At 32.2% G+C, this 24,730-nt stretch overlaps 3 protein-coding genes across 14 annotated transcripts; 1 reads left to right on the plus strand and 2 right to left on the minus strand.

The window, feature by feature from the left end:
• Positions 1–42: 42 nt before the first annotated feature.
• On the minus strand, positions 43–5,363 carry LOC107412932 (polynucleotide 3'-phosphatase ZDP). Of its 5 annotated transcripts, none has more exons than XM_048470264.2 (11): positions 4,986–5,363; positions 4,708–4,767; positions 3,964–4,032; positions 3,552–3,620; positions 3,334–3,390; positions 2,987–3,063; positions 2,378–2,519; positions 2,167–2,283; positions 1,743–1,870; positions 1,485–1,554; positions 43–391 (listed from the first exon to the last, which is right to left on the minus strand). In XM_048470264.2, exons 1-11 carry the CDS (start codon positions 5,361–5,363, stop codon positions 341–343), a joined length of 1,218 nt encoding a protein of 405 aa, XP_048326221.1. In that variant the 3' UTR covers positions 43–340. The 5 variants fall into 5 exon arrangements, with proteins under 5 accessions (XP_048326221.1, XP_048326224.1, XP_048326223.2 ...); XM_048470267.1 differs by lacking the exon at positions 43–391 and adding an exon at positions 785–1,026 and having other exon boundaries at positions 2,438–2,519; XM_048470266.2 differs by lacking the exon at positions 43–391 and adding an exon at positions 785–1,054 and having other exon boundaries at positions 2,438–2,519.
• On the minus strand, positions 5,028–10,802 carry LOC107412926 (uncharacterized). 4 transcript variants are annotated; one of them, XM_016020755.4, is made up of 7 exons: positions 10,650–10,802; positions 8,476–8,553; positions 8,226–8,262; positions 7,831–8,114; positions 7,631–7,667; positions 7,168–7,439; positions 5,028–6,857 (listed from the first exon to the last, which is right to left on the minus strand). In XM_016020755.4, the coding sequence occupies exons 2-7, from the start codon at positions 8,536–8,538 to the stop codon at positions 6,162–6,164; spliced, it is 1,389 nt and encodes a 462-aa protein (XP_015876241.2). In that variant the 5' UTR covers positions 8,539–8,553; positions 10,650–10,802; the 3' UTR covers positions 5,028–6,161. The 4 variants fall into 4 exon arrangements, with proteins under 4 accessions (XP_015876241.2, XP_048326201.2, XP_060675617.1 ...); XM_048470244.2 differs by having other exon boundaries at positions 7,831–8,262; XM_060819634.1 differs by lacking the exon at positions 10,650–10,802 and having other exon boundaries at positions 8,476–10,598.
• Positions 10,803–17,003: 6,201 nt separating this feature from the next.
• Positions 17,004–24,072, plus strand: LOC107412878 (type I inositol polyphosphate 5-phosphatase 10). Of its 5 annotated transcripts, XR_009640182.1 has the most exons (13): positions 17,207–17,641; positions 18,258–18,340; positions 18,553–18,628; positions 19,149–19,236; positions 19,347–19,451; positions 20,026–20,548; positions 20,707–20,900; positions 20,995–21,103; positions 21,594–21,742; positions 21,825–22,050; positions 22,322–22,390; positions 23,504–23,705; positions 23,814–24,072. XR_009640182.1 is itself a non-coding variant. In XM_025072010.3 (11 exons), exons 2-10 carry the CDS (start codon positions 18,308–18,310, stop codon positions 22,018–22,020), a joined length of 1,473 nt encoding a protein of 490 aa, XP_024927778.3. In that variant the 5' UTR covers positions 17,004–17,154; positions 18,258–18,307; the 3' UTR covers positions 22,021–22,050; positions 22,322–22,527. The 5 variants fall into 5 exon arrangements, 4 of the variants coding, with proteins under 4 accessions (XP_024927778.3, XP_024927777.3, XP_060675336.1 ...); XM_025072010.3 differs by lacking the exons at positions 17,207–17,641; positions 23,504–23,705; positions 23,814–24,072 and adding an exon at positions 17,004–17,154 and having other exon boundaries at positions 22,322–22,527; XM_025072009.3 differs by lacking the exons at positions 23,504–23,705; positions 23,814–24,072 and having other exon boundaries at positions 17,208–17,641; positions 22,322–22,527.
• The last annotated feature ends 658 nt before the right edge of the window (positions 24,073–24,730 follow it).

The raw sequence follows: 24,730 nt of genomic DNA on the forward strand, positions 1-24,730 counted from the left end.
TTTTTATTTTTTTATTTTTTTATTTTTTCCTTCCTTATGATCAGCATTATTCTTCTATGCATTGAATGAAAATCACATTCATGATGCACTTTTTTTTTGGTAATAATACATTCATGATGCACTGTAAAAGCGCCTTGTAAGTATTCCCCTATAAGTATATGCAATGAGAAATGGAAATGCAAACCCTTTGTGAAACTCTTTTGCCTACGTAAAATCCTTAATATTCTCCTCCTCCACTTCCTCACAATTCAATTCAATTCTCCAAAACTGGTGCCAGGTAAGTACCCATCAAACTTTTCTCCTTCTCCTCCAACACAACACAATGCTCGATCACACAATCTTACCTTTGCAACTGGTGTTTAAATTGCCTTGGCAATCCTGTCCAAAGTTCCTGTTCACCAAACAAAAAGAACACCTTCAAAATTTGAATCCAGGAACTCTGGACATTATTGTCCAGGGCAATTTAAAAATTTCACTTGCAAAGGTCCAGATTGCAAGGTGATAAGACTCTAAATGGAACAACGTTGGCACAACAACAGTCGACCACCATGGAGCAGTTTACGTGATAGATGATCCAGAGAATTGTGCTGGTTTGTTCACCTACTCATAGAAATCCTGATATGAACTTCGGATTTTGAAGTATCTGGTAATTTTTAGAATTTTACCTGGTTTAATTCATTTTGCTTTTCAATACTTTTTCATAGGACATGAATTGTTATAATTTGTAATGTAAAATCAATAATATAATTTCAAAAAATAGGTGGCTAAACAAGCTCAATGAGAATAGATAACAATAATCAGTTCAATAAGATAACTAGATTAATGTTGGGCTTGAAGTGGTTATTAACACTTCTTGGGCCAGTCTCAAAAATGTCCTTAATGCTAATACGAGGTCCTACCCAAACAGAAAAACCGAAAAAAGAAAAAGAGCCTAGTATATCAACTGCAGTAACTAAGAGCCAAACAAAGCATGGTTCATCATATTTTGAAATATTCCTCCGGGACATGGAACTTTAGACCAATAGCCTGCAACCCACAAAAAAAGAATACATATCTGTTGAGACAAGGAAGTAGCTTTAATGAGTTTATAGCAACGACGGCAATAGTGCAACAGGACTTGTTCTAACCATTTCTTTCATTTATGAATACCAAATCTATTTAGAAAACAAGGGATTGATGTTTTTTTTTCCCCCCCATGAGAAAAAGAAAATAATGAAGCGATTGTGATTGTGCTTCATCTATATCCATTTGAACCACCCAAAGGCTGGGCCTTAAACTTTACTTTTTACCTTTCAGAATGCCCAACCCAGCAATTGGTAGTGACTCTCTCTTGACCATTACTCAATTAACAAAGCAGCCTATGACTATGCTAAATAAAATGAATGTATCAAAGAACAAAGTTTTCAAAGATATACTACAACAGGGGTATAAAGAAGATAGAATTTTTTCATCACGATGAAAACATCAATAAGATATGATTGTACCTCTGCAAACTTAATATCAGCATCACTGTGATCATTCTTTCTTCCAGCAGCATCTCCGACATAAAATGATCTACAATGCAGAAAAAAAGAGCAAATATTTGACCAGTCTTTCCATTCATTCAAATGATCAACCATTACATAATAACCAAGAAAATTAAACTGATAAAATATATATAAAAACTGACACTCATATTTTCCAGTTCATACGCTAATGGCTATGAAAACACAATGGGTGAGAATAGGGTAAAGTAAAATAACTGCTTCTTATCAATGGGAATGCCAGAGTTGAAGTGTTGTTCCATAAGATACCACATCCCTGGTTTTGGTTTGCGAAATTGGTCTTCTGCTTGACCGCCAGATTTATCCACCCCACAAGCAATGAAAACCTGCATAAATATAAACCCAGTTCAAACAACTTGCTTTCTTTTCAGAATTTTTTTTTTTTTTCAAATGCTTAAGTAAAATACAATCAATTTTTATTTATTTATTTATTTCCAGTAAATAAACATATGTTGATAACCCGATAAGAACAGCTTGACCTACATGAAGTGTATATGAAATACTAGGACTTGGGACATAGATAAACACATATGTTGATAACCCAACAAAAACAGTTTGATCTATATGAAGTGGATATGAAATAATTAGATTTGGGACACACTCAAAATTCAGTCAGAACTACCTGAATTGGGACCTTTACTTTCTCGATGAAACTGTTGAGGCGCCCAATTTTTGAGTCAACAGCTATTTGTCTCTTATTCTTCCAGCGCTCAATGTTGGATTCATTGGTAAAGATTACCTGGATGTTAGAGAAGCTTGAAGTGAAGAAGACATTGAAAGCTTTCTAATAAATGAAATAGAAAACTAAACAGGTTAGTTATACGAAGTCAAACTGCCACAATCATTAGACTTCCAACCAAAAATTTGAGACAGCTTATATGAATGAAAGAAACCAGCTTATAGCCATCATTGTACAGGCTCTGTAGCTTATCAGGTATTGAAGGATACATCAGGGACCAAGCATCAGGACCTACTCTGAAATTAAAGCAGCAAAATGGGTTATTAATCAAGAAAATAGGGAAAACTTCCTTCTTATTAAGCATTTTTTGACACAGTAAAAAACAAAAATGTTTCAAATTTGTATAGCATGCAATGTATCCAATAGTGTTTTTATAATAGACCTTGACCATGATCTTTAACAGAAGATATTAGAGAACAATTACTTTCTTAACAATAAAGAGCATTTATTTTTTAAAGAGATGGTATTCATGATTTATGGCAAAGTAAAATTTTGATTAATACCAATATCATGGATGGTTTTATAGTGGTCTTCTGCCATCACATCTAAACACTATCAAATTCTTACCCAATTCATGGGACACTAGTCTGCAAAATATGATTTTATCACTACATGTATTGCTCAAGATTGTTAAGCCTATTATACTATTACAGACAGTTCAGCAATTTATACTTGAGACAATGCCTCATTGGATAGAACACACCTTTTCACCGAAGTTTTTGCAAGGCATCCATCAAAATCAAAAGCAGCAATTTTACTTGAATCATGAAGACCATCATCCTGTATAAACCAATACACATAAAAAACAAGAAGCATCAAGTATGCACTATCTTGGATTACTCATATGCAAGTGAGACTTGACAACTCATAAAACTTGCAACTTAGACTATATATGTGCAAAATTGCATGTCTATGCTACACGCAAGAAAAAAAGCAGAACAGAAACAGATAAACTTGAGAGAGAGAGAGAGAGAGAGAGAGAGAGAGAGAGAGTGGGGAGAGGATTCCAGCATAATATTCATCAACTAACAAGTAGGCCAAATATCTCACCCGTTCAAGAAATATTGTAGTTTGGAATGCCTTCCATTTTGGTGAAAGTGTTGCATCCTGGATGGAAAACAATTCCAGAAAAACAAAATCATAGTAAAAGGTAAATACATGCAATCTGAAAAAGATAGCTATGCCACAAAATTTTCAAATAAATATTGGACAATTGGAAACAGAGACAGACAAATATATGTGAGAAGGCAACAAAGGACGGACCAGACCTTATACGTGTCCTTGATATCAGAAACTGAAAAGGCAATAAGCAGCTTTTCTCCATTAGATTTAGATATCTGCAAGCAATGATGTCAAAAATATAAAAAAATAAATAAATAATTATAAAAAAATAAAATAAAAATAAAAATAAAAATAAAAAAGAAGAAGAGATGGGTATGCCAAACATCAATAAACAGTTTGCACATGAACTCTCAATTTTAAGTGTTTCACTACTAAAAGAGTCGGGTTTATAGCCTAACTAAAGTTGGACTACTATGCCCCAGGTAAATTGCTTGTCAATTGGTGTTCTAGGCAGAACAAATAACTTCGTAAACTCATTTGCAATGTTTAACAAAGCTGGTAGAATGTATCAGCACAACCACTAAACATATTATGCCTTTAAAAATAGCATCTGCAAACCTTTGCCTTCTTTGAAGCTCTTTCCTCCAGTTCATTTTCCTCATCTTTATCTTCATCTTGTTCATGGACCTATAAACGGAAAACGTTAAACATGAGTTAAGCCTTTGCTTAAGTAAATTGGTGTCCAGTAAAAAAAGCAGAATTATTAATTTCACTTGAACCCCCTCCACAGATAAAGTTTGGTCTTAACCAGGGAAAAAAACATACAAACACCACACAAGAAAGAAGCTATCATGCAACCAAACAATATGTGTTTTAAAAATAAATAAATAAATAAAAGTGAAACGGATTGATTGCGAGTTCAAGTACTGCCATAATAATATTCCTCAAGTGAAATTTTCTCAGAAAATTACAACAACTTGGGAGTCCTCTAGCTAATATATATTGTAAGCAATAATCTATTTTACCTATGATATTTGGCATTTGGTTATTTTACTGTTGTGTTAGCAGTTGATTTATTAGAATTGAATATTTGTAGAATTTCTTTTTGGGGCATTTTGTATTGTCGATCAGCAGTGCAAGTTTGCTTTGGTCTTATTTGATTATGTCCAAGAAATTCTTTGTCTAGTACACTTTATACTCAGGTCCACGAAGTAGGATTGTTTGCCATTTTACCAGCTCAACCAAAATTTCCATACTCATCAAAACACTTCAATAATATACATTTTCACCTTATTCAATACTTTTTTTCATTCTTGTTAATTCACAAAATAAAGCAAGTTAGTGCAGAAGATCCACTCATACCTCCTGAGTTGTATCACTTGTAGTAGCCAACAATTTCTTCAAAGCTTCCTGATCATCACTCTGAAACAAAAACGTGGTGGAACAACTAATAACAAGAATAATTATATATTTAATAAATTTAACACAGATTAACCAAAAAATATATATATATATATATATATATATATATATTCCAGAATTTTAAAAAATGATAGTAATTATCTGATTTTTATCATCTTTCTCACTTCTCTCACCAAACAAACAACACAAAAACTCATAAAACCCCAATTGCACCACACCTTCAAAGACTCGAGCCCTTTGATGGTCTCGGCCGAAGCAACCGACTCCGAGCCGAAAGAAAAGCAAGCCAAGTGATACCATTTCGTCATATCGAACCCCCGAGCGTCTCTACTGACGAGACCCAACCTCAGAGCCTTTGAATCAATTGCCTTGGAGCACTTCTTGCAAGTCGAACGGTTCGACTTCGCGTACTCGGCAACGATTTTGGTAGTAGAAGAAGAAGAGAAGCGAGGCATTGGTGGTTTTTGAAAGCAGAAACAAGCGAAACGATTGGAGAATAGGGTTATGGATTTGGGGATTTTGGGAAGGAGGGGAATTGAGGGTGGAGATAATATAGGATTACAGAAGGTTGTACCGAAATTGAAGATGGTTAGCATTTACAAAGAGGAAGGAGCTTGGCCTAAGCAGTAGCTTTTGGGAGTTGAGACTGTTCCCGCCATTTCTTTAAGTGCTTTGCTTTGATGATGGACTCTGGTTTTGACCGTGTTTCGCCAACCAAGACCAAAATGAAAAACAGTTTTGGTATGTAATTTACTAAAATAGGCTCGGACTGTTAATTGACTTGTTTTGTTTTTTGACCTCATTCTTTTTATTTTTTTATTTTTTATTTATTTATTTATTTTTATTTTTTTGGGCCTTGTTTGAATAATAAATTAAACTTATCTGATGTAGGATACAATTTTAAATAATCCAAGGGTACTTTTTAGCCGCAGAACTTTCAATAAAAACCAGATCATGGAGTTAAACACCAAAAGTCATAAGATTGTTCCTAAAGGACATGATTTAAGTGGTTACTGGTTAGAAAAATAACCCAAAACCAAAAAAAAAAAAAAAGAAAGGGTCAAAAATGCTCTGATTTGATGAAAGTAAAATTAGAGGTTTAAAGCTTTTATACTGAATTGAGTTTCAGATGTACATCCTCAATATAACACTCTACCATCTATAATTTCAAGCAAAACTTCCTGCATTCATCAGATTCTAAACACTAATGTATATATAATGAAGACAATAGACAAAGTCTTCAATGCCCTTTTCTGACAAAAAGTCCAATTTAGATAGGTCAAATATTTTCTATATATACACACTGATGACTTAAACAGTCCAATACAAGAATCCTCTGCTGCAGAGCCAATTTCTTCAAGCAGCAAAGATGGAATACTGAAGCAAAGCAAGTTTCACACCCTGTGAACCCATCTCTCTAGTCGAAGCTGCTTCAATGGAGGTCCAAGGATTGGCTTATTTCTCTGAGGACACTTCCATTTCCCAATGGTCTCCACTCCACTAGATGGTTGCAAATTCGTTCTTTCTGATAGGGCCTTTCTTTTTACATGTGGATGCTTATCACCTGCTAATGGCATCGTCGTCCCATCACCATTCTCTTTTGATACTTTCAGACAGTTTTCGTCATTTGAACTGCTATATCTTCCCTTCCTTGTTGAAACAAAACCATCTTTTGAGATTTCTTTTCCAGTGTTTTCTTTACCATTACATCCATGAGTAAATTTTCTCACCGATGCTCCATTATCTAGAACAGACTTCGAACCACTCCCACGTGATAGACAACTAGCTGCTTTAGTTTGGCAATTCAATTGTGAGTTCTCCTGTATGGATTTTATTCTATTTGACAACTCTTTTGAAGCTTTACTACATGAATTTTGGATGTTCAATGGCATAGAGCCAATTTCATGGAAAGGATTAGGCATGGAGTTGGAACCTTCCTCACCCAAACTTGGTATTGTAATATTATTAGCTGAATCAGTACCTTGGTTTTGTGGTACTTTATGCTTGGAGCTTTGTTTGAACATACTTTCAATATGAATTCCACTCTGATCAAACAGATTCTCAGTCTCCACTCCAAACCTTGAACCAGCCTGTAATTTTCAAAAGTTATGATGATAAGCAATGACTTCAATGACATGAATAATAAGTTTTTCTCCATTTGTCTGATTAAAGAGTTCCCATTGGAAATATCATAAAAGAAAATGGAAAGACCAAGAAGAATACTTCTGGAGATGGAGTTAGTTTCAGCTTTGTTACAATATATGCCAATTTAATTCGTGAAACCCTAAGTCCCAAAGTATGATTAACACTATTAGCCAGAATCAAATGAATTGTAATTCATTAGCAGTCATCATGAAAGAGAGGAATGAAAAAGGGAAAGAATGATATAGAAGTAAGCACCTTCATTGAAGGCAGTTTTTTCTGCTTACTATACCCCCGAAAGTCATCACAGCTTTGAAGTCCTGACTCACCAACAACCTTTTCATCACTAATTCCACTTCCCTTAAACTCCCAAAATTTTTCTGATTTATCTTTGTTGCTCTCCTCAACAACCAACTCATCTTTCTTAGATTTACTTTGTAGATAAACAGAATCCATTAAACCATCATTTGTATCCAAGGCAGGAGATTCATACACATAGCTTGAAAACCAGTTTCTGATGTCAGTAGGCTCTACATATCAGGGAAATAAATTAAAGAACTCAGTACTTTTCACATTTCACTTAAACCATAATTTAACATAATCTGTTTTGTTGCTAAGAAAACAACAAAAACAGATCAAATGACAGAGAAACTTCCATTTTCTTATAAGCCAAAAAGTTGATAAAATTTGGAATTGAACTGTAGAAAGAAGTGATACAAACCAGAAAGAGGCAAAGGTGAATATGAACAATCTTTATCCTGTAAAAACAAGAAAAAGCTTGAGTTAGAAACTCAAGCATGATGCAACTTCACATTTAATAGCTCTTACACAAATAGGTGAGAATTATTTGTAAACTGTAATAATATAGATTTCAGGAACGAACTCCAAGAGGACAGAAAAGATTAAATAAAGAAAAAGTACCTTATCCGAAGACTGGTTTTCACCCTCATCATCATCAAATGAACTGCTGCATTCTATAAACCTATTCGAGTTGAGCTTCTCACCAACAAGCACTTTTTCTCTCTTTCCTATTTCTCTAAACCCATCTAAATTTTCTTCTTCTTCTCTTGCACCCTCATTCTTAACAGATTTATCTTTTTCAATTTCACTTTCTTCCAAAACAGGTTCCCCAAAATTATTAATGGATCCCAACGCAGGTGATTCATACTCATAGCTTGAAAACCAGATTCTAAGCTCAGGAGGCTCTGGCAGAACCCAGAAAAGAAGATAAAAAATAATGAAGTTGGATAAGAATTCAATAGTTTTTATTTGGTTGGTGGGAAAACAGTAACCGTTTGGAGAAAAGAAAGACAAACCAGAAGGGAACGCGAGCGAATATGAATGATCCAGAAACTGCAAAACAGGAAAAAAATAAAAAATAAAAAAACAAAACAAGAAACAAAAAACAAAAACAAAATTGTTTAAAATTGAGCAGTTCCAAGCTTTGTAAAGATGTGTTTCTGCTAAGAGCTTTAGATGGAGTACACGCCCTACCAATGTAGAATACTTAACGTTCTACCTTCCTGCTTTCCTGTAGTTAACTATTGTAACTTTGAAAACCCGTACCTGAGAATCCGAGGCATTAAGAGAGAGATCAGAGGTTTCGACATTTGGCTTTGAATGCTCCATCAGAGTTCTCTGTGCCTGAAAATCAATGTATTGTGATCACTTACGTTAAATTTTGAGACCAAAAAACAGAGATTTTTATAATTACTCCTTTATTTCATTTGTCTTATTTTGAATATCCTTCTAATGCAGGTGGCACCATATTCAATGGTGGAAAGAATTTAATAAAATACTTAGAAGGTCATTGAATTCCATCCAAACGACTGGCTATCGGTCATTAAAAGGCCATGGTAAGAGTTCCAAGTACGAATATAAACCAAATAACTTAATGAAAGATTTTGGCAACAGAAATGCTATCAGCCACAAGTGATAACATACCAATGATGTGGTTACCCTTTAGGGGTGGTTTCACAACAAAAGTAAATGAACTTAAAAAAAGAGATGGCACACATTTGATGGTCACCGTAACAAATGTTATGTTATCGATACAAATAACTCAATGACGTTTTGGTAAATATTTGTACCCATTCAAAGATACATGGAATGCTCCTGCTATCCGATTTTAACTATATAGTAATGAAACTGCTATTACCTGAATGTCTATAAATTTTTTTAAGGCTATTTTGGCTGCCTATCAGGAAAATTCCCTTAAAAAATGGTGATCCTCTACTTTCTAAAAACACTCATAACAAGTAAAATCCTACAATGAAATTTTGAATTTTCGAGTCTATTCAAAGACTAACACTTAGAAGGACAAAATAAAAGGTGTCTCACTCGTGTGTTACGTCACACGTTTGTCCAGTGATAAAAATGCACACAACAAAAAGCAAGAAGACAACAAAACAGTATTATCAAATGGGTAGATAAGTGTGTCAAAAAAATCCGCAACTCATTTTCCATTTTCCTAATGAGCAAATCTTCATATGGAAAATTTCGATCAATCTCAACTGACTACTGGAAGATTTGAGCAAGACGCTATTGATCACAGCTAGGGATGAGATACTGATGATATGGTTACATATGCAGTGTAAGGTAATCCTACACTTTCTACAGAGATTGCACACTCTCAAATTTTGAAAAATAGCTTAAGGTTTAATGGTATTGCCGTTGCTCAGTCTCTCACTTATCTGTGACACCAGGTATTTTATCTGGTAACAAAAACACATACAAAGGAAAGCATGAAAACAACAATACGAATTATACAATATTACTAAATGACTGTATGTCTGCCTGAAAAATCCACAAGCACAACTATGTTTTCCATTTTCCTAATGAGTAATTAGTTATATATTTATCACTGGAACTTCTTCATAGGGAAAACTACTACTGCTTCCAACTGGCTACAGGAAGATTTTAGAAACAAAAATCCTATTGGTTACAACTAGTGGTGAAATTGCACTGACCACTTCAAATCCAACTCCCTCACTTCCTCTTGTTTAATCACCAACATATTAATAGCAATCAATTTCATCTTCTACAAACTTAAAGAAATATAGATAGAGACAGAGACAGAGACAGAGAGAAGCAAGACGAGAGATCATTCATACCAAGTTAGAAACCCTAAGGCTTTCACTATGACTATGAGGCTTTGAGTTCAGGAAAGCTCCAGTAATAAGTAACACAAAACTAATGCGAAATTTGCAAAAGGCTTTCACTATGACTATGAGGCTTTGAGTTCAGGAAAGCTGCAGTAATGAGTAACACAAAACTAATGCGAAATTTGCAAACTAATGTAACAATCTGCTATGCTCTAGGTCTTGACCGGAATTAGGAATAATAGAATTATATGCATCCATAAAACCTTGATCCCAACCAAAATCACAAGCAAATGGTTTAACCTAATCCCAGTATCAAGAAAAAAATAATAATAACAATCAAACATGTGAAACCAAAATAACAGCCATCACTTAATAGCTTAAAAGGCGAAATTTTTTTTTTCCCCATTGAAACAGTCGCATTACATACAAGAAAGTTTCATCCAATTTCTCAGAAACCAAACAAACCCGAATTTAAAAAGTAACCTAACTATCTAATCCACATTTGATAGTATCAAAAAGCAATTTTTTTCCCCCCAAAACTAAGAAATTTTGAAAACCCCAGCTACAACAATGGCATTCCCAGAAGGTAAAAAAAGGAGAAAATGAAATAGAGAGAAAAATTTTAGGAATGCTTACATATAAGAGGATGAGAGAGATGTACACAGAGCCCAGTGTGCTTTAATTGAGCCAATGAGAGCAGAGTAGACCATCAACAGCTTATTAATGGGACGCGGCAACTAACAGACTGCGATAGCACAGAGAGAGAGCACCGGGGTTTGCTTCGCTGGTTTTTTTCAATTTTGGATCTTAACAGTGGCGGGTGGTACTCCCGCCATTTATTTAATTTAAAAAAAAAAATCATATATTTTTATTATGAAAAACATCTATAGTTTATATTTTTAAAAGATATTTAGCAATTATTAAATTTTTTTCACTTTGGTCCGTAGTTTTTTTTTTTTTTTTTTGGGACATATTAATTCTCAAATGTTAAATTTTTTACACTTTAATCCTTTGAAATTAACTAATTTATTATTTTATTATTTCAGTAAATGCATATACAAGCCACTATATGGTAGACAAAATATGGTAAAAGGGCTACTATAATGCCCCAAAAAAAAAAAATGGATACTAAAATGACAAAAAAAAATAATCTGGTAGCAAAGTGTAAAATTGTTATCATTGGAGGGGCATAGATGCTAAAAATCCAGTTTAAAAATATACTTTTGTTTCTTATTAATGGGCTTTTTTATTTATAGATTTTTATATGAAAAATTCATTAAATATAAAGACAACTATATCAAAAAGACCAAAATTGAAAATTATTTTATATTTTTTAACAACCAAAAAAAAAAAAAAAACCAGTAGTTTTATATCTTTATTTTTATTAGTGTTGGGCATCAATTAAAGGATGGCTCCAACAGCTCTTTTCAACACACCCAGATTCTAATTATAAAAATTGAATAGGAACACCATAAATAGGAAATTGAAAGGCAGAACAAAAAAAAAAAAGATAAATAAAAATAAAGAAGAGTTTTTAAAGGTGCAAGTTTATTTATTTGTTTCACCATAATAATAATGATACTAATAATAATAATGAAGAAATGAAGATTGATATTGATCTGGTAATTAGATGGTAGTTTCCCATTTATATACAGGTTGGTATTCATGGTCTCTAGAGTGATAGATGTAAATTCCATCCTCTTGAGCTTTCCATATGCAGTCATTATTACCACAATAATCAACGATAAATTGATAACCTGTCCAAAATGCAGTGAAAGTAAGAGAACCTCCATACCACCTGAAGGTGCACATAAAACGGGTTGTGTTTGTAATGTTGATTCGAAAATGCCATTTAAATTCACCCTCCACTACAATTTGTTGAAACCCTAAATCGTCGTCTTTTGACGAGCAATGAGCAATAAAAGTCTCATTTTGGAAGCCGTTAAATATATGAACATAAATTTTTTGGAATATATAGTCAATTTTAGTTTCATTGAATGATAGAGAGTGAATTTGGCACGTATAGCAGAGAGCTAGAAACGCACTTAGAAGAACAAAAGTTATTCTGCAAAGCTTCATCTTGATCTTTGAAGAGGAATAGCCATTCGAACAACAATTTTGATTGAATTAATTTATGTAGTTTTTATACACTCGTTTTAGCTTGATAAAGTTTGGTTTGAGATTGAAAGCATTTATTATTAGATGAAAGGAAAATTATATTGTTGTTTTCTACCTTTTAATGAACATTTAATTTTCTTTTTCTCTTCTAATGAACATTAATTAGGAAAGAATTAAATAAATTACCAAATAAAGGAGGAATTAAATGAAACTGTGAGCTTAAATGTATCATTATCCTCCTCTTCTTTTATTATTTTATTTTTATTTTTGAAGAAAATGCATCCTTCTATATATATATATATATATATATATATAACTTATGTAAGGTATACCAACGATCCTAATTAAATGAAAAACTGTGGCAATCATAAGTCATAATTATCCCTTTTATTTCAAATCTCCTATGGTTTAGATTTCATTGTGGATGGAAAAGAATGTATCAACGCAATATCGATTATGAAGGTGAGCCAATGTTGGACTCTAAATCTGTTTTTTTCCGATGAAGGTCAAAATAAAAATTTGTAAAAGTTACACCCGCCAACTATTTATTGGATTAGACTCCAATCGCGGAGAAAACGATCACCAGTGTACCAAACCAATATTTTAGTACTAGTAGAATTTTTAATTCAAATGCATTTTGGATTGCCTCAGGGTCAAGTGCAATGCAGTTGAAGGAACAAGGCACTTAAGAGATTGGTATATTCGTTTGACTAACCTTTCAGAATTCAGATCTAACCAAACATATGATCATATTATATATAAATCTATATATTTGGGTTATGACTTATAACTTAGTCAATTAATGATGGTTTCATATTTAACCTTGTATATTATATATCCAGATTCAGATCTCATTAACAGTGTGCTGAAGTACAAAGAATTTCTATTACTTTAATGGGGTGTTGGACATTTACCAAACTTATTAACAAGTAAGACCCAATATATTAGCAGAGCGTAGGAAATTGACTAGGGAAAATATGTAATCGACCAAGTTAAGCAAAAAATAATCGACCAATAAAATTAAAGAAATAGCATATTAAAGAGCCAAAACAATGAGGTTTGTAAGGTTTGGTGAAGAAAGAGAACAATGTAGAATCTTGACCAGTTCCCCCACAGGAAGTTGTGGTACACTGCATCCTAAGTTCATCCCATTAAATGCTGCATTAACTGGTTGTTATGCACCTAATTCTATGGCTGATCACTTTCTTAATTACTTTGCATACTTTTCATGACCAGCTTTTTGTATCATTAATTTCCTAACAACTAACATTATTTTATACATTTAGAATTACTTATTCAGATGGTGTTGGAAATTTGATTTGAAAATGATAAATTTTTTACTTAGTTCATTTAAGATAATATTTAGTGCCTTAGCTGAATGATATGCCATTCATTTGTTCTTCCTTAACTAGTCATTTGTCTTCCTTAAGTTATCATTCCTCTCCTACCTATTCTTACCCCATCTACAATATCATTATTTCATCTACCAACAATTATTCGTTTATACATCAAACGAAGCTCCCCTTTTTCTAGTTATTTAAATTTACATTAAAATCAATTATGCATCATTAGTTTTTTATTTTAAGAAATAATTCACCATTAATTTTTTTTTTATTAACACTCACCAGTAGTTAAGTGTTCATAGTTATTTAATTTGAGTAATATGATGGAAACGATGTAATTTTGGGAGATAAACCTATAGTTTTTATCTTTCAAATTCTACTATGCAACTTTTTTTTTTTTTTCCTTTTTTTTGTAGTAGTGGAGGGATTGGAATCCGTTACGTATATACTTCTAAATGTAATTGGGTCAAGAAGGATGGTGAACTAAAATAAATTAGCGGTGGATACAAATATTAGAAATGGTGAACTACATAGTGTATGGACTTACCTTGTTTGCCATTCGTAAAATCAAGTATGAATTAAACTAAACTATTTTGCAAAGGTTAAATAATAAAAATTTCACAGCTAGTACAAATGATTTAAAAAATAAAATAAAATTAGCAAAGCAAAAGATAATGGTTGTTAAATAATGACAGCATGAGAAAGGTATTAAAGTTATGTTTGGCATAGTTTATGCGAAGCTAAAAATAATTTTTAAAATTTAAAAGTTGCTACTAGAGTATTTAAATAATTTTCAAAAATTGTTTCAAGCTTTTAAAAGTATTTTTAATCAAAACTAATAAAAAATAATTTCATCAAAAAATACTTTTGAAAAAGTATAGCCAAAATTAAAAGTTATACCAAATAGGATCTAACTCTTTTATCAAAATTTTTTTGATACCAACCAATAGGATTGTTTGTGAATTATTAGAAATTTAGTATGTGTATATATATACAGTCCGTCTATGGTGCGGACGGTCCTCATGCGGACCACAGTATTGATGACGGTTTTTCATAGTATTGGTGACGATTTTCTAAGAAACCGTCATTAATACTATGAAAAACCGTTACTAATACTGTGGTCCTCATGCGGACCGTTCTCATCATAGAATTTCCATATATATATATATATATATATAAGTAAAGTCTAAACAACTAATAAAATAAGATCATGTTTGATATATAAAATAATTATTCTTGATAAAATAAAAACATATATTCATAGGAATTAAAAATGAAAAAAATAAATAAATATTCCTATTGATATGTTTGAATATTATATTGAATTAGGTTTAATGTTTAATTTTTATAAAGATTTATTTTCTTTTCAAAAATATCAAATTTGATAAAAATTAATTAAAATTTTTATAATTATCTGTGTATATTTAATTTAGAATAATAAATTTCAATTTGAATATATTTTAAATATAATAAGAATATTTATGTTTCAAATAAAATAATAATAATAATTCTAAGCTTTTTGAAAAAAAAAATAGTTATTTCTTAAAATGAAAAATAAATATTTATATGAAATAGATATTATTGAAATTTTAAAGCTACCAAATATGGTAATAGTTAAACTTTTAGAATAATTTTTTTATTTCTTTATTTATTTTGCATACGAAATATAACCTAAAAGTTTCGTAATTTGTTATCACTATCATTATTTTATATTATAAATTTTAATTAAAATATTTAATTTTTTATTTTTTATATTAAAATTTTAAAAATAAACTATTTAATATTTGCAATCTAGCATATAAATTTTACTTACCACTAATTATAATTTATCGATAATAATAAATAGTAACTTTTATAAAATAATGACACATCAAAATTCTTGGATAACGTGTGAGTTGGAATCTCTGGAGTAACCATGCTTTAAACTCTTCCTAATTTGATTGGTACTGTGGTTGTTGAAGATGCTTGCCCTCCTTTGTATCCAAAATAATAATAATTAATAATAATAATAATAATAATAGCACATTACTTTGCTTTTTAAAAATTGAGAAACTTGGTGCACCTAATGCCATTGTAAAAGAGTAGTTGTTTGCCATTAAACTAAGAGCCGTTGAAAACTAGGCATGCCATATTTTGGCATCTATAAATGAAGATGTCATACCAATTTGCTTTGTTGGATACCAAATATGGCAAATTAAACATGTACTTTGTAAAGGCTAATGCCAATTGGAATACATAAATAAGCCTTTTTTTTTTTTTAAATTTTAAATTGGAATAGGTAAACCTATGATGGTAACCCTTTGGACTTAAACACATGGATCATATTTAAATTGATTATAACATAAATACCCATAGATTCTCTCATCTAATGGTTTTTATTAAACAGCATTTAATAAAATTCATGTACTTTAATGGGGTTCCGAAATCTATAACAAAACTCATTCATTGCAGGGAAATATAGATAGGCCCACTAGGAGTTATTGTATTTACACAAGATTCATGGGAAAGTGGAGGAATGCTTCAAGTTTAAGAGCACAAAAAGATTACTACTAAACATGCTGTCTGTGAGGCCACCACCTTTGCCAGCTTAGAAAGTAAAAGGAAAAATTGGTCTTCCTTTTTTTGAGGGAATTCTCTGCTTTTTGGATCAGAAAAATGCCAGCATCTGGCATATTATCTTTGGCTTCTCACCGAATCCAAAAGTGATCTTCCAAATTATAAGCATATAATATATAAAACCTATAGATATATATGTTCTCAAAGGAAATATATATAGATTACAGTTCATAATCATAATAATAATAATAATAATAATAATAAGACTTTACTCCACCTGAGGACCAGGAGAGACTCTCTGATTGACTGGGTTTCTTTCAAAATCTGCACCTTTTTCTCTGCTTTATGGTCTGCAATGGCAAATCCCCCATTTATTTGATAGTCTTTGATTGAATTCCATACTTGATTACAAGACCTGTTGGCTCTTAGGCCTTGAAATATTTGACTAATAACCTGAAGACCCACAAAAACAAACACGGACCACAATCCAGTTGGTGTTCATTATGTTGGTAGTACAAGTTATGAATTTTTATAGCTTCCAACTTTTTACTCAAATTGGACCCATATTGATGAGTTGGACCTACCATTTATAAAGATTTTATTACGACCTTGCCCTTTTTGCAACAAATACAAATTAAAGCGAATCAAATTATAAATCAAACAATGTTTAAGAAATTTATTTATATAGTTTCTTTGTAGGGCAATCTAATTAAAAAATTAATGTTTTATTAACATTTAGATTTAAATCATTTAAAAAAATGATTTAAATCCCTCTATCCTCCATTGGAAAATGAAATAAAAGATTGTACATATTATCTATAAGATTGAAAGAAGAAAACCCAGGAAGCAATTAGACCATTGAAAAATGAAAATATTGTTGGAAAATCTTATACACGGGTCCCAAAAGAAAGAAAATAAAATAATAATAATTGATTTTTCCATTGACCCAAACAAGGAAGAGACCGGGTGAGGACACGTTGATGCCGGACTAAGTGCCTTGCCACACAGCCAGGAAACCAAACCAGAAAGTCGTCTCTCTCTACCTCTCTCTCTCTTTCTCTTTCTAAAACTTTGTCAGACTTGTATGCAAATAGAGCAGAGCATACTCACACGTGGGGCCTCGTGTAAGCTCTTTCTTTCTCTCTCTCTCGGTTTGATTGAATCATTGGAAGCTTCAAACTTTGCACATAAAAAAATGTCCACAAAAGAGCAAAAAGGGTTTTTGGAATGGAGAAGATAACAAAGTATAAACTGACGAAAACACAGAGTTTCCCCAGAGTCTTTGAAAGGACATGTTTTGAGATCTCTTTTAGCCCCACTTTGACCGTTCTTTTTTTTTCTTTTTCTCTCTCTCTCGTTCTCATTTTCCCGAGAAAATAAAAAAATAGAAAAACCATATCTTTCTTTGCTTGTAACCGTAAAGTTCATTGCTTTTGTTCCTTTTTAAGTTCAATATCACACGGGTACATAAATTTCGTTGAGAACTCCAATAATATTTTCTTCCTCGTTCTCATTCTCTTGGAACAAGCAAAAGTTTTCATGCCGTCTCACAATATTTGGACTATCAGACAGAAAGAGTTTTCTTTTAGTTCTAGGACGTCCAATATTCAGGTTTTTTATTTATTTTTTCCTTTTTATTTTCTCATCAAAGTTTTATATTTTTATTAAGGAAAATATACAATAGAATAGTTTATAATATATAGGAATTGCTTTGTCCAGTTGACTTTCTCGAGAAAACCCAATAGGGCTGTCAACCCCTTTCATTGGTTGCCACCCTTTTTATTTTATGTAATAGAATTGGAAACAGATCCTTTCCTCCATGAATGCCATTCTGTTTTCTTCAAATTGTGGTAAATTTTGTTTTCTTTAATGCTCTTAGACTTAAGTAAGTTTTGGGTTTGCATTTGATATTCCTTAGAATGTTTAGTTTCATGGGCATTGTTCAAAATCCTTTTTTGTTTTATCAATGCCATCAAGTTTTTGTAGGTTTTTTTTTTTTTTTTTTTTTTTTTTTTTTTGAATTTTTATTTTCTCTTTGAATTTTTCTGTCAATTTGAATCTTCATGTTCAATGAATTTGTTTTATGGCATATGCTGGTTGACAATATTGTGATAATTAATTATTCTTATAAAGTTAATTAGTGGATTTGTGTATGCAATTTTGCGGATTAGAATCTATATCTAACTTGAAAGTATGTTGATCCGGTTTATGCAATTCGTTTATGAAGGTTTATGATTTTCGGTCATACACATTCATGATAGAACTGGTGTTCCAAATATGAGTCTTGGGAATCTGGACAGGAAAAAGAAGGTTCCTATTCTTCTCCTTTTTTGTGTTTCATTTGATTCTCATTTTCCGACTTCTTTTTTTTTTTTTTTTTTTCCTCAAATATATCTTTAATGTTTGGAAAAGTTTGGATAGGCAGGCACCAATTTGATCAAATTCTACAGTTATCCCCATTAAACAAAAATGGGATTCCTCAATTTGTGTTTCTGTTTAATTTATTTTCAACACGATTTCAGTCTTTCATTCAAAGAATTTTCACCGCCAGGGAGAGACACGGAAGGAAAATGATAAAGAATTCGTTTGATTCTTCTGGTTAGTGCTTTAACTTATCGGTATTTTATTATAAAGAAGCAGAGAGAATGTGCTTTTTTCTGTCTTCTCAGAGGGTGTGAAATAGTAACTTTTTTGTGATAAATATAGTTGTTGTCTCTTTTAATTCGTTATAAAGACAGATAATGCTGATATAGTTGCCTTTTCTTGAATGACCATTTTTATTTTCTTTTATTCCTTTTTTTGTTTTTTTGTCTATATTACTGAAACAGTGTTTTATTTATATGCTGTTTTAGTAGGCGGAGTCATAATTTTCATTCGTAAATTGTTTTACTTGGTATAAGTTTTACTGTTTAAAAGGCTTAATTGAGAAGAAAGAAATAGCATCATCATGGCAATTTGATCTGGACTAGAATATATTCGTGTTTGAACTTTAAGCTAGCGTACGAAAACAAGTGAGAATAGTAGATGTTAGCTCTCTCTCTATCTGCTTTCAATTCTTGGAGAATATCCCTTTCTCTATCTTTGCTTCTTATATATCTATGCTCTTATCTACATGTAGTTGCACAGTCTAAAGCAGCCCTTGAGAGTTCATCTTCGAGAAGCTTAGGACCATCTATGTCTTCTGACCATCATGTTCAGTCTTTCCGGTACTCATGAAATTCTCTTTCTTTCTCTTCTCTATCTCTTCGTCCCTTGATTGAAGAATTGTCTATGGTAATCTTTAATTTCTTGTAATTTTTTTTCTTATTTCTTTTAGAGTGTTTGTAGCTACATGGAATGTAGGAGGAACGTCTCCTCACACCAGCCTTAATTTGGATGATTTCCTTCAAGTTGATAATCAATCAGACATATATGTCTTGGGGTATTTCCTTTCTTTCTCTCAACTTTCTTTATCTCTGATTTTTGACCAAAATTTGGAACCCAAAATCTTGCTACTGTTATGCTTTTCTTTTGGAGCTGTTCATTTCTTCTTGTTACGGTTTTATCAGAATTACGTATATATTAATAGTATAAGCACTTATCTAATAACCATCCTCCTATTCTTTTTCTATCATCTGTGCTGTACCTGTTGATTTTCACTTTTCTCTGTATTTTCCATCCAAAAAGCATGAAAAGAAAGAAAATTTAATCTTATTTTAATATTGATCTGAATCATGCATTCAATTTTTTGTTGGAAGAGAATATATGTAGATGAATTTAAAACAAACTCATTGAAAGATGGTACTCATAGCGTGTGATATTTCATTTAACTTATACAGGTGTTTCAATAGATTCACATGCAAGAGGGTAAATTGTGCATGCACTTATGCAGGGGGCCCCTGTTGCTCTTGTCATTGAATAGTTTCAGAATTTTGTTCATGTCAAAGCCAATCTTCATTGGAATAGTTGTTTGATCTTTATTTCTTATCTAAGTTGCTCTTTTTTTGACCTATCAGTTTCCAGGAGATTGTTCCTTTAAACGCTGGAAATGTGCTAGTTATAGAAGACAATGAACCTGCTGCAAAATGGCTAGCTCTAATCAATCAGTCACTGAATAAACCACCCAATGGTGTTTCAAGACGAATGGCAGGCCTTGGAGGATCACTATTCTTCGCGAAGCCTTCCCTCAAAAAAATCAGTAAAACTTTTAGGACAGATGGTGGAAGGAAGCTGAAGACTTGTAACTGCAGTACAGAACTGGAAAGGAAGCATAGTAAGGATTTCTGTTTCCGATGCCAGCAATCCTATATAAGCGAAGGTGACCTATCTTCGGATGAGGAAGAAGATGGTGCTAATGGATATGATATTTTGGAGAATTCCGTTCCCCATAATAACCAGATGAAGTACAGCCTTATAGCGAGTAAGCAGATGGTGGGAATTTTCGTTACTATTTGGGTGAGAAAGGAACTTGTTCAACATATAGGTCACTTGAGGATCTGCTGCATTAGTCGTGGGATCATGGGCTGTCTTGGAAATAAGGTAGTTTTAAAACTTTTATAGGCATAGACTTTCAAATTGTTTATATTTTACATTGGATATATAGAGAAATACATGTCTTAGATATGTTTGAATTGAGAAGATATTATATTAGTTCCTTATCATTTAATGTGCAATTGCAATGTGTTCTCTGAATGCAGGGGTGTATATCTGTCAGATTTTCGTTGCACCAGACGACGTTTTGTTTTATCTGCAGTCACTTGGCATCTGGAGAGAAAGAGGGGGATGAACTTAGGAGAAATCTTGATGTCATAGAGATACTTAAAAGCACTCAGTTTCCCAGGATTTGCAGAACTTCTTACAGTAGGGTGCCAGAAAAGATTCTAGAACATGAGTATGCATCTAAGAAATTATTGACTAAGTACTTGAAAATTGTCTTTATAGTAAACTGTTTGTCTCATTAATATATTTCTTGGAAATGGCTTCAGTCGGATCATATGGCTAGGGGATTTGAATTACCGGATTGCCTTGAGTTACTCTGATACCAGGAAGCTTCTTGAGGCTCAAAACTGGGATGCACTTCTTAACAAAGATCAGGTTGTTGCTTTAACCATTGATTGACTGAGATTTTAGGATACAGTTTGGACATCGTATAAGTAGTTCATTCTTGACCTTTTTGGTGAGTTTGTTCTGCAGTTAAAATTTGAATCAATACCTCACAATAGTTCTGACAAGTTTGGCTACAATTTCTTTCATGGTCATTAAAAAAAATGGCTGAAACTGACATGACAATGTAAAATTCTGAGTTTGTGGTTTTTCATAAAATTGAAAACTCATTTCACGACCTGACAGTATTTTGGACAATTCAATTTTTTTTGCTGCATAATAAATACAAAATGAACATGTGATTGCAGAACACTGTTTTAATTCAAAGAAGCCTTTCAATTATAATAAGACTGCCTCTCTGTCCTCGACTTTTGCATGACTGCCCACTGTAGTAGACTTGCTCTCTGTTTCTCTCTCCCAAAACCATTTATTTCCTCCTTTATTGTATAGCTCATATAGATTTAATTTCTTTCTTATATAGCTCAAGATTGAAAGGGAAGCAGGGCGTGTGTTTAAGGGATGGAGAGAGGGAAAAATCTACTTTGCACCTACATACAAGTACTCCTATAACTCGGACTATTACACTGGAGAAACTAAAACATCGAAAAAGAAAAGGAGAACCCCAGCTTGGTACGTCTAAGCTTGAAAAAATATGTAATAGGTTTTGAATTAGCATTTTGGTTAGAAAATCTAAATTAGTTAGGTATTGCAGGTGTGACAGAATATTATGGCATGGAAATGGGATCCGACAACTTTCTTACATACGCGGTGAATTCCGTTTTTCTGATCACCGGCCAGTTTGTGCAACATTTATGGTGGATGTGGTGGTTAATAGTAATGGATTTAAGAAGGGATCATCTAACTATAATATGAAGATTGAAATTGAGGAGCTTTTGCCCACCAACTAATACTTACCTCAAATTTTCTTTTAATAACATGTGAGTTAGTGCCTAAAACTCTATGCTCATATGACTAAAGTTATACAGAGTAGTTATTTTACAGACTAGTGCCATGTTACATATTTTGAAGAGGCAGATTAGTTTGACCAAAAAAATAATTGTTGACATATTATTAGTTTCTGCTTTTTGACCCTATCACAAAACTATGATTTCTTTTATTCAATTTTTTGTTTTGTTTATAGGACCTGGCATTTTTTCTGAGTGTTAGGTGTCATGAATCTTTGACTGATTGTCCTTTTCTGTTTGTCAGGTACTAACTCGCTAACCGGGCATTGCAAGGTTAAAGAATACCGAGTTTTTGCTTATCTCCCAAGACAAAGTAGGTGTCCTGATATAGAGCCTTATATATATGCATATATTATCAGGCGTAAATAGCTCCTCGACGACCAATGTTATGTTGAAAAATGGTTATGTGATCAAAATTTTTGTGTCCTCGAATACAAATGGTGTCCCATACAGGCAATTTGCTTTGGTATATATCTGTGTCTTTTTTTTTGGGTCAAACTCAATTGAGGTTGGTACAAATTGCAAAAAGTTGCAGGATTGTGAAAAAACTGATATCTTTTTGAATCTCCTTTTTTGTTTTTTGTTTTTTGTTTTTTTTTGTTTAATACACACTTTGGTGTCAGTTTTTTTCTCTAGGTTGCAAAACTTAGATCAAAGAAAGGTTGGTCAAGGTGAAAATATTGGACCAAGTTGATTTAGCTTCAGAGTTTTACCTGTAAACTAACTGGATTCGATATCTGATTCCATTAGTTATAAAGAAACATTTCAAAGGTTCTCTTAAAACAAAAAGGAAGAGAAGCTTGTATTTTTATATTTGATACTCTGCTGCAAAATTATATTATAATTTGTATTTATATATATATATATATATATATATATATATGTATATATTATTTACTTTGCATAGGTAGTAGCAACGTTGTTTATTTTACTCATAGAGTGAAATATTTAAGCCTGGTAATCTACGTCATTGAAGTATATCTTGGTTTGTTCATTTTTGATGATAGTAAATTGTTTAGAAGCAGAATCCAAAGTTTGCCAGCCAATTATCTCCGATTAAATCACGTGGCTAGTCTCAATCCTGTGGGGTCATTAGCTTTGGAACTTGAAAATCTGCAAAATTAGTCAAATGTGAAGCTTAATATTCAAAGATTTATCACATGCCAAACCGGCTGCATCCAATTTCTCAATCCTTTTCTAATTTGCCCAAATACCAACAAATAAGAAGTTTTTTGGGGAATAAAAAATAATCACTCCACCTCTCTTTCTCTATAAATCATGAGCACCAAATATTAACCATTCAAACTTATCAACAAGACCAAGCCTTGACAAGGAACATCCAAGTACACAGTCTCAACCAAAACCATGAAATCCATCAGCAAATCATTGACTGCTGTTCTTTTTGCTGTTTCATTGATGCTTTCAGTTTGGTGTAGTGTTTCCCAAGCCAGGCTTCATCCACAATCATCATCATCATCATCATCAACTTCTTCTTCTTCGTTGTCTTCTCAAACTCTATTCCCTTCTCAGCACTTGGAGAGGCAAAATGGAGGCTCAAAAGTAGTGCCGCCGGCAACTACTAGCCTTCGAAGAATACCTCCTAGCATTCCAAACCCTACACAAAACAAGTAAATTTAATTAGATCACTGTATATATACATATGTATATTCATCACCATGGCTTGATAGCTAGTTTGTATGTGGAATTGATTCCAAGACATGTTTGTGTGGCTGCAGGTCAAAGCCTCAGATAAAGTGTTGAAGAAGGTATTGGCTTCGCATGAACTTCTGAACGTTCACAACTTGGTCTTTTTGCTTGAAGCCATTGAAGGATCATATTGTGTAACTCTCTTTTGTTTAAAGAGTATTTAAAAATAGTTAGATTATTGTAACTCTGTTAGAAGGAGCTTAATTAGGTGATAGAAATGGTCTGAGGCAAAAGAATATAAGAGAGTTTATATGGTTATAAGAGAGCTCATCCTTTTTTTTTTTTTTTTTTTTTTTTAATTTTTAATTTTTGTGTTAATTTGTACTATTGTTAGAAATATACATATGGGGATTCGTAGCATTTTTCTAATAAATTTTGTTACATTACCTTTTGGAGCTAGTCTTTTTTGAAAGTTTAGCAAGCAAGGAATCAATTTTAGGACTATTTTTAAATTTATTATCTTCTTAAAGAAAAATATATATACGTATACAAAGCATGTATACATACACTTTGTATACAGAATTAATGTTGACCCATTGATAGAGAAATGGTTATATTTCTCAATTACATATCATAATCAAGTGACGCTTGCTAGCTGGACATCAATTATCATTATGAACTAAATCTTTCTTTCCTTAATTTCATTTATTCTTTTTTCTCGCTATATTTACATAATAAAATGATGTATAAAAGAATACAATCCATCAATTATTAATTTGTTCGTACAGTCACCACATTGCAACCACTAATAATAAAAACTCATCAAAAGTGATAATAGTAAGTATAAGAGACAAAACGCTTGATTATAAACCATCTATAAAACTAATTTGATTTGCTTTTACCAACAAACTCCACTATTTCTTCAGGTAATAATTCCAAATTCAAATTCCCTTACCTTGAATATTAAAAAAAAGAAAAGAAAAGAAAAAAAGGAAAAGAAAAAGAA

This window comes from Ziziphus jujuba, chromosome 8 (genome assembly GCF_031755915.1).
Source record: "Ziziphus jujuba cultivar Dongzao chromosome 8, ASM3175591v1".
Lineage (NCBI taxonomy): Eukaryota > Viridiplantae > Streptophyta > Magnoliopsida > Rosales > Rhamnaceae > Ziziphus > Ziziphus jujuba.

Bases quoted from the DNA above. Each gene is read 5' to 3' on its own strand.
- LOC107412932 (XM_048470263.2), bottom strand. From the start codon at position 5,363: ATGCTAACCATCTTCAATTTCGGTACAACCTTCTGTAATCCTATATTA. The intron at 4,768-4,985 runs GTGTGGTGCAAT...TTTTTGTTTCAG, and splicing joins AAGGGCTCGAGTCTTTGAAG to AGTGATGATCAGGAAGCTTT. The intron at 1,871-2,166 runs GTAGTTCTGACT...ATATTTATGCAG, and splicing joins AAGTAAAGGTCCCAATTCAG to GTTTTCATTGCTTGTGGGGT.
- LOC107412926 (XM_048470244.2), bottom strand. From the start codon at position 8,538: ATGGAGCATTCAAAGCCAAATGTCGAAACCTCTGATCTCTCTCTTAAT. The intron at 7,668-7,830 runs GTACTTTTTCTT...TTGTTTTTACAG, and splicing joins AAAACCAGTCTTCGGATAAG to GATAAAGATTGTTCATATTC. The intron at 6,858-7,167 runs GTGCTTACTTCT...TGAAAATTACAG, and splicing joins AAAAACTGCCTTCAATGAAG to GCTGGTTCAAGGTTTGGAGT.
- LOC107412878 (XM_025072010.3), top strand. From the start codon at position 18,308: ATGAGTCTTGGGAATCTGGACAGGAAAAAGAAG. The intron at 19,237-19,346 runs GTACTCATGAAA...TATTTCTTTTAG, and splicing joins CATCATGTTCAGTCTTTCCG to AGTGTTTGTAGCTACATGGA. The intron at 20,901-20,994 runs GTATGCATCTAA...AAATGGCTTCAG, and splicing joins GAAAAGATTCTAGAACATGA to TCGGATCATATGGCTAGGGG.